The sequence below is a fragment of the Eurypyga helias genome, unplaced genomic scaffold (genome assembly GCF_000690775.1).
Source record: "Eurypyga helias isolate BGI_N326 unplaced genomic scaffold, ASM69077v1 scaffold314, whole genome shotgun sequence".
NCBI lineage: Eukaryota > Metazoa > Chordata > Aves > Eurypygiformes > Eurypygidae > Eurypyga > Eurypyga helias.
Genome location: NW_010244178.1, coordinates 29,577 through 38,403, shown reverse-complemented (window position 1 = coordinate 38,403; position 8,827 = coordinate 29,577). Strand labels below are relative to the sequence as shown.

Genomic DNA, 8,827 nt, shown 5'->3' with positions numbered 1-8,827 from the left:
AGGCTGGATTTCAGAACCAACTCCAGCCCAAGCCATGCTATTCATCCTGAGAGCCATTTCCTGGTGAATTCTTTGGGGTCTCTTATTAATTCTGATTGTTTTAATCCAGGGATTTTCTTGCATGTAAAAAGAATGAAATAAAGTATAAATCGGAAATCTGGGTACTGTGGTGTGTGTGTTTGGATTCTGTAACAGAGGTTACTTTGGGGGAGAGAGCAGGAGCAGACTCAGAGAGGGAGTGAAGCTGAGCTAGAATGAAATAAAGTATAAATCGGAAATCTGGGTACTGTGGTGTGTGTTTGGATTCTGTAACAGAGGTTACTTTGGGGGACAGAGCAGGAGCAGATTCAGAGGGTGCAGCTGAGCTGTGCACCTGGCATTCATTTCTTCTAGCACTGGATTCCACTCCAGCAGCATGGGGTGAGGACTCCTAGACCTGCTTGGAGACTGATCCCACTGAGCATCATCTACCACACAGAGATGTAGCTGACCAATAAGGTGTTGGCTGATCCTGCACTTTACATGGATGTAAAGTGAATCTACCCTGCTGTGCATCTGACAGATGAACTTCTGTCCTTCTAGCACAGAAAGAGGGAGTGGAGTAATTCTGGTTTCTGCACCTCCTTTGAAACAGGATCTTGCACAGGACAATTCAAACATAAGTTGCAAGGCAGGGATGGTGCCCCAGGGTTGAATGCTCCCCCCTTAATGAGCTGCTGGAGGGTGAACAGGGTCTTTGTCACATACAAGGAGATGTAACAACCTAAGGGTGTGTGAAAATTAAACTTTTATCACTGCTTTTAAAATCAAACCTCATGACAATGAGCTCTTCATCTGGGATCTTCAAGCTTGGCAGTGCTGTGTCCTTGTATAGACAAGCAGGTCTCCACAGAACTTTGCTAGAGCTGGCTGTCAGAGCTGGCTAGCTAACCGCAGTCAGGCTTAGGAGAGGATGGTCTGAGTGGAGTGTGCGGGTTGAGGATCTGGATTTGGCTACAGCCCTGGAAGTTCTCCAGACCAGACCCTGCAGCAAGGCTTAGAGTTACGGTTTAAAGGGAGGGATTTGGTAAGTGTGTTTAAATTTCAACTTTGAAGTTCCAGAGTAACCCTAAAGTCTCAGCAAGTCCCATCTGTGAGGCAAAGACACAGGCGTCACAGGCTCTTTGAGTTAAGAGTGAACACTCTCCATGATGCAGTGAGGAGATCTGCCAGCAAGTTAGGCTGCTGAAAGCCTGCTTCGTGCTCCATGCGCAGGTTAACAGGACCAGAAGGAATCCTTAAATTCAATGCAGCAGTTAGGTGTTCCCAGTGCCCCGTGCAGTGCCAGAAGTGGCTGCAATGAGATTGGCTTCATTCCGGGTGTCACTTTCTCCCTCTTCCTGCACCTTTGTTTAAACAGGGGATTTTTTCCTTCTCTTTATTCAATATCCGCAGCAGCCCACGTGCAATGCAGAGGCCAACTCTGCAGAACAGAATTTTGTCAGAACACTACTTTAGCTGAAACTTTTTAAAAACAACACTTACATGCATATGTGTACACACAGTCTGTGTAAAAGTTGCACATGGTGATATTTTTGACTTGGTAGCCATTGCAATTTCTGTGCCCACTTTCTTAACATCTCTTCTGGTTCCTTCAAAATGTTTTTTCTTGGACTTAAAGTATAGCACCTGTGGTGCCTGGCTACTAGGGAGCATTTGGAGAGGCTGCCTTCCAGGAGAATTTAGAAACAGGGAAGACAGCACTGTTGTACAAAACACATTGCTTTCTCTGTGGCCTAAACTTCCCTCTCTTGACAGCAGGAGGTGTCAAACATCACGCTTATTTTCTTGTCCGTCACAAAATTAAGGACTTGATGATCCAGCCTGGAGACTTGGTGGTGTGCATGCGTTCATCTAGCTTGTGATGGGCTCTGCTGCTGGAGCACGGAGGACGGCTTGCCTCCAGGGACACAGATGCCTCAGCTCCTTATGTGCCTATTGACCTCTGGGCTAAATGGTCAATGGGTTCGTGGGCTGGGGAAGGATCTTAGCACAAGAGAGCAGCTGGGTACTGTGTGCCCTGCCACAAGGTCCAGTGAGTGCCGAGCCCTGCTAAGAGGTGCACACTTCCCGAGTACCTCCAGACCACCACGCTCATAATGGGAGAGGGAGATGGGTCTGAGCCAGATAAATCATACACACCAAGCCTGTGACTGGTTTTGCTGCTCCAGCATTTATTACATTCTGCTTCATTGTCCAGTAGATGGATTGGGTTCATTGCTCAGGAGGTATGTTTCCAGCCAGTGCTAAGTCCAGAACTTCAGGGGTGTTTATGCGTCCACTCTCAGCAAACAGCTGCTGGAGTCAGTAGGACCCAGGACTCTCAATACCTTTGCCATTGTAAGCCTCTGTGCTGTAATGAGGGATCTAGCTGTCCCCTGGAACTGCTGTGGACCTAAACAAAGAAATGCCAGCTGGGATTGTTCTGCAGGCACTACCTGTACTTTTTGAGACCCATGGAAAGAAATGGCGGGCACCTTACTGTCGGAGGGTGATTCACGTTCTTGCTTTGGATCCTGTTCGCTTGTTTAATCAGGTGCACTTACAACTTTGTCTCAGCCACTGGCACCAGCAGCTGAGCTGAACAAAGCCCAGGGGAAAAAAAAACCCAAGGGAGAGGATTTGTATCTGCCCACTATAGGGGAGGGGTGCATGTTAAAGAAAAATAGGGGAAAAAAGCCCCAAACCATAGTTTCCTTGTTATGCATCAGTCTTTCCTAAAGCAGAGGAGACTGTTATAGGCCCTACCTATTGAAGAGCTCAGTTCGGTACTGGAGGATAAATCAGTGGTGTATTTTGATATGATACGGCCATTAATCTAAAATAGAACTTCTTTATTTCAGGAATAAAGAACCAGATTTTCTTTTCAATTATGGTAATATACTCAGGGAGACATTCAGTATAAACTGTAGATTAATAGGTACAAAATTAACATGTAGAAATAAGTTCCCAAAGTAGACAGTGTGTGCTCATATCACCTAGGGCTAGAGCCACAGCTTCTTGGCAGCAGGAGAAAACCCCACAGGACTCAAGCCACACAGTTTTTGAGCTGCCGGACAAACTGTCCTTTCCACCAGTGAGTGCGTGTGTAAGGTGGTCCTGGGCTGGACCACATAGGACTGTGTGATACAGCTGGTGTGAACAGCAGCTGTTAGATTTCCTATTCAAACTGAAATACCCCTAGGGCAGAGGTAAGGTGAGGAGTCCAGCTCACCATGTGCTCTCCTCCTGGGTAAGGCAGCACTCCACCAAGGGCCTTATATGCACTGTGCAAATATACTTATTTTGTACAAACCCTGATCTCCTGTTCGAGATTGAGACCTGCCTCAGGACCTGCAGACTCAGAAAGCTTTGGGACAGTATGACCACAAAAGCTCACTGTGAGCTCCACCTGAGTGCCCCGACAAGGGGTGCTCGACAATCCAGCTGGAGACAAACAATGGGGCTGGGGCTGCAGCTGGCTCAGGGAGCAGGGTGAGCTCAGTGAACAGGAAACAAGCTGTTGTTTAGTAAAATAAAGAGCAGATTTGTCTGAATTATGCTAGTCCATCCACAGGGGAGTAGGAGAGCCAGAGAGGCTGGAGTCCAAAAGACTTGGATTGGCTGGGAACACCCTAAATGGTACAACCCTGTGCCTGCAGCACTATAAACACAGGAATGAGGCAGAAGGGAAGGAAACTTTGGGGCTTCTTGTCTGCTTCCTGGGACAAACGACAACAACAGCGGGTGGTCTGGAGACCTTGGAAGGAGAGAAGCTGCATTCTACTTTCTCTCCTGACCTCCAGAGGAATCCATCTCTCTGGGGATCTCCCATGAAAATGTGGACTCCCTTCCTCCTGAGCTGTCTGCTCTACACCCTGGGGATAGTGGCACAACCGTAAGTGCCATTTAAAGATCTGCTGCTGATGCTGAGGGAGGGGCCAGGAGAGCAAGGAGAGAGTTTGGGACCCTTTGAGTCATATCCTAGAAGGGATGGCCATGGGGTGATACATGGCATGCTACAAGCCCTGATATGAACACAGGAACCTCTTCCATGGATATCACTGCAGTCCAAGAACTAGGTGCAGACTGGTGTTGGGAATACAAAGACCAACGGAGTGCAGCCTGAGGCAAGCTGAAGGGAAAGGTGTAGGATACAGTGAAGGGCAAATGAAAAGGGCTGCAGGGCTGGGGATGATCTCAAAGCTGAGGACCTATCTCAAAGCAAAAAGGCTGAATCCTTTTCTAGTGAGGGGCTGGAGTAAAGCTGCTGTGGGTCCAGAACAGGCACAGAACCGTGGGGAACTTTGGGAATTACACAGGTGCAACTTCAGGTCTGAATGAACACAGCTATGTGGCAGATTTGGATCCAGATCCTAGCCTGAACTTCACAGCCTGCTCCATCTCTCAGTAGTATCACTGTTGCCTTTTCCATGTGTACTGGGAACAGCTAAGAATGATTCTCTTGGCAGAAGCAGAGATGGTCTCTACTGTTTCTCTGTGCTACTGTAGCATCCTCCAAAACCATGTACACACCAGTGTGACCTGAGGTCACTGGAAAGCATTTCTCTTGTATTTATCTGAAATTTACTCCATATCTTCCATTGCCCCTGGGAGAGGTACACACTCTCATTGTTATTCTGTCCCTCTCACCCCAGCAGAGCAGTTGTCCTGACCTCAGAGAGGTGCTAAACCCACCTGCTTCCTCAGACCATAGAGTGATGGTGCCAAGAGTGGGTGAGACAACTCCCAGCATGTGATGTCTTGTTTCCCCACTGCAGGAGGTACCTGGTCATCATTCCAGCTGCACTGCCCTACCCCTCTTCCCAGAGGGTGTGTTTGGACCTCCGTGGGATGGAGAAGCCTGTTCGTGTGGCCTTAACTCTTGTGCATCCGTCTGGCAACCTCAGCCTCTACCGCAAGGTCATCCGGAACAACTGGATCTTTGAGTGCTCCAAATTTCAGGTCAGGATCATTCTTATCAGGGACCTGTAGCTGCCAGCTCCCAGCATGCTCCTTTGGCTCATGACTGCTCTCACCAGAGAAATAGGGAATGAGGATGATGGGAGGACATGGAAAGGAGTGAATGCAAATTCAGAGAGAGTGTTCAGTGGGAGCCTGGTGCCTTTGCTCCCTGCCTTTGTCTGCATGATACTGTTCCTGACAGGTATCTCAGAATCCAGCTTGGTGACACACCGAGGGAAGGATGCCTGGCCAGGCACCAAAGGACTGAGGAGGATGGAGGCATTTAGAAGCACCCAGATGGTGGCTGTGTAGCTCATTCTCTCCTCTTGAGAAGGAAGCACTGGCACAGGGTGTTGTTTTATGAATTGTGGTGCTGGAAGAGCCAGAACTTTCATCTCAGACAGTCTCCCATAACATCTCCAAGCTTCTCTTTAAGGGCTGGAAAATGTGCCGGAGGACTAGGGATGACACCAAGGGGACACTCTATGCTGGCCTTCAGAGTAAGATGGAGAAGAGGCTGGACTGGAGTGCAGTAGGAGTGAGGAGAAGAGCACTGATGCTATCTTGTTTTCTCCTCTGCTGCCTGCTAACCTCTTTTGTGTCCTAGGTGCCCCAACCTGCGGGCAGCCACGAGGTGGGTACTGTCCACCTGCACATCTCCAATGGCCACTACTTCAGTGCAAACCAAGAGAAGCAAGTCCTGATCCGCAGGGCTGGAACAGGCACCTTCATCCAGATGGATAAACCCATCTATAACCCAGGACAGAGCACTCTGCCGGGAGCACCCCAGCCGTTCAGAGGGTTGGCTGGGAACTCCTTAGGGGTGGGAGCAGACAGGAAGGGTGCGTCTCACGCTCTAGGAGCAGAGCTGGCTTGAAAGAGGGAGTAGACCTGAACATGGTCTTCTCAGCCTAGGCCAGGTAGGACTGTTTTGCTCATGCTGCAGATGAGGAAGTGTAAGGCTAACTCTGGGCATAGGTCGTGGGAAAACCCCTAAATTGTGAGGCTGGCTGCTGTACTGCTGCCATGCGCGGTGGGGGAAGAGGTGGTGAGCAGGGCTGAGCGAGAGGGGTAAGGGGGGCTGCAGGGCGGGCGTGGGGCTGCCAGTAGGTCTGTGTGGGGAGCTGTGATTTCTGAGTGAGGCAAGTGCAGGGCAAGCCTGTTCCCAAACTCACTCCATCTCTATAACACGCTCTTCTCCATTTTCTCCCTTCAGTGAAATTTCGGATTGTGACATTGACTGAAGATTTTGCTCCTGTTAACAGCAAGGTAAAGCCCCTCTAAGTGTAGACGAGGAAGTCTCTGGGCTTTCCTGTCAGTTCTGCCTCCTCTGCCAGCCCCGTGCCGTGAAGGCTGAGACAATCCCAATGTCTACAGCACCCAGGGCGGCTGACGCCAACCTGCTGCTAAACCGAATCGGAACAGCAGCGGCTGTTGGCTGACAGCTGTGCTGCTGCTCGCACAGGGTAGCTGCAGGGCGGCGGAAGGGTTGGCACTGCCAGTGGCATTTAGGAAATGTGCCAGTGCTCCCCGGTAGCTGAGTTAGGGCAGGGCAGCCCAGGAGCTTTGCGTATCTGCCCCCTGCCTCCAGCCAAAAAACCAGGCAGGGCTTCTGCAGGCTGCTGGCTGTGGGCACAATTACCAGACGGGTTTTGTACGCACTTGGCCAGACCCAGAGCTCCCCTTTCACAGCTCTGCAAGGCTCAGCACTCTGTGGGGTGTGTTGCACCAAAGGGTGGCAGGAGGTTCTGAGGCAAGCTGTGAGGCTTCTGCAAAATTTTAAGAAAAATTAGGTGATATAGGAAAGGATATGCATGAAGTGATTGTAAGAAAAGGGAGAAAACTCTTCTCCTGGAGAAGAGGAGGCTCCGAGGAGACCTCATTGCAGCTTTCCAGTACCTGAAGGGCCTACAAGGGTGCTGGGAGAGGACTTTTTACAAGAGCCTGTAGTGATAGGACAAGGGGTAACGGGTACAAACTGAAAACAGGGAGGTTTAGATTAGATATCAGGAAGAAATTCTTCACAGAGAGGGTGGTGAGGCACTGGGACAGGTTGCCCAGAGAAGCTGTGGATGCCCCATCCCTGGAAGTGTCCAAGGCCAGGCTGGATGAGGCTTGAAGCAACCTGGTCTAGTGGAAGGTGTCCCTGCCCATGGCAGGGTGTTGGAACTGGATGGTCTTTAAGGTCCCTTCCAACCCAAACCATTCTATGATTCTATGATTCTAAAACAGTATAACCAAGTCACACTGACTTGCTGCTGGCAGCAGCTTATTCTTCTCATGTCAAGGGACTGAGGAGGTGCCAGAGCCTTGCATATGTGCTAGCCAGGAAACTGCAAGACCAGCATCTTTCTGTGGTAAGCAGTTACACCTGCAGCCAGCAGCTATAGCTATTTCACACCTCTCAAGCAATTTAAGGAGAGCCAACAGGAATTCATGCCATCACAGATAAATACTGAAGGGCACACGTGAGTAGGGGGTTGGATCAAACCTCTTTAGACTGAAATAAAGGGAGAGATCCTTCCTGCTTCTTGATTTCTGACTTAATTTCCTCTTTTTTGGGCTATTGGTGAGGACTTAGGATCACACACTCCTTTCTGCACACAATAGGGATGTCATATCTTTTATATTAGTTAGATAATAAAAAATACATTTGATTCCATGCCGACAATAATACTGTAATGAAAATTTCAAAAGAGGCCATGTTTAATCAGAGCTTTTATGAGGCTTGATTGCCTTGCAACAGTAAAGCTGTAATACATAGTTTGTAAATTAGATGGGTTGGAGATAACATGGGTGCCGTTCACCAGAATGTTTTGCCTTAGCATTGACATTAGATTCAAGTTACGAAAATAATTAACACGCACTTCTTTTATTATTTCAGTAAAACAGAGCTGCCTATAGTAACTTGCATGAAAGCTTAGAATGATGAATAATGTGAATGACATGTAGCCTTCTGTTTACAGACCAGTTCATCTCCCAAGCCCCTACTCTTGCCTCCTTATGCTTTGTGGTCCTGGGTCACATGTCCTTCACCACTACTGCCTCCTGGCTGATAGCTGCAGTGATGATATAAGAACGAACAGATATTTAATAGGCCTAGAAGGACCAAAACATGCCCTTCTTTGTCCCTCCCTGTTACTGTCAGCTACAGTCAGGAGTGATTCATATCTCCAAACCTTGCCTCCTAGGCCAGAGATTTTACAGGAAAGTATGGGGTGTATTCTGCCTATAGGTGATGCAATTTTGCTACTTCTTGGGATTTATGTTAAAAATCTGATGCCTTTTAATATTTATGAACTTGTGATTATAGTATGTCTCTAATTTTCTCCTTTTTTTGGTAATAATAAATTCTAGCTTTCACAGTTGTAGAGTATCTATAAAAGTGCATCTTAAAAATACAGATCAAAAAGCAAATCCGAAGAATAGCACAGATTTTTATGCTACATAATTTCCATACTATTTCAAAGCCATTCTCCTGGTTTCATTAGGATCAAGATCCTTGTATTGTAATGTTTGGGACTGGCAGTGTTGTCACAGCACCCAGGCTAGGTGCCGTGCTTTTATATGCATATGCTATGTCATGCCATTTTCCTACATTGCTGTCTGTTTGCTTTGCAGTACTCCATGGTGGAACTCCAGGTGGGTGTTTCAGACTCCTCAGGTGTTTTGAGCGAAGGTACTTCAGTATGGGTAATACCTGGGCTGCTGTCTCACTGTGGCATGTTGCTTTTCTCAAGGTCTGTGTGTACACATACACGCATACCCTGTCCACATGCTTCTTGTTAACAAGCATTGATGATCCAAATGGTTCAGCTTCCATCCATTTCTACGTTCAGGAATG

General features: G+C 48.2%; 1 protein-coding gene across 1 annotated transcript in view; it reads left to right on the top strand.

The window, feature by feature from the left end:
- The first annotated feature begins 3,851 nt into the window (after window positions 1–3,851).
- The window catches only part of A2ML1 (alpha-2-macroglobulin-like 1), a 24,419-nt gene continuing 19,443 nt past the window's right edge, over window positions 3,852–8,827 (top strand). The window contains exons 1-5 of the mRNA XM_010149651.1: window positions 3,852–3,916; window positions 4,800–4,983; window positions 5,591–5,750; window positions 6,197–6,252; window positions 8,605–8,625. Coding sequence (XP_010147953.1) covers window positions 3,852–3,916; window positions 4,800–4,983; window positions 5,591–5,750; window positions 6,197–6,252; window positions 8,605–8,625 — 486 coding nt within the window. The remainder of the gene's footprint in view (window positions 3,917–4,799; window positions 4,984–5,590; window positions 5,751–6,196; window positions 6,253–8,604; window positions 8,626–8,827) is intronic.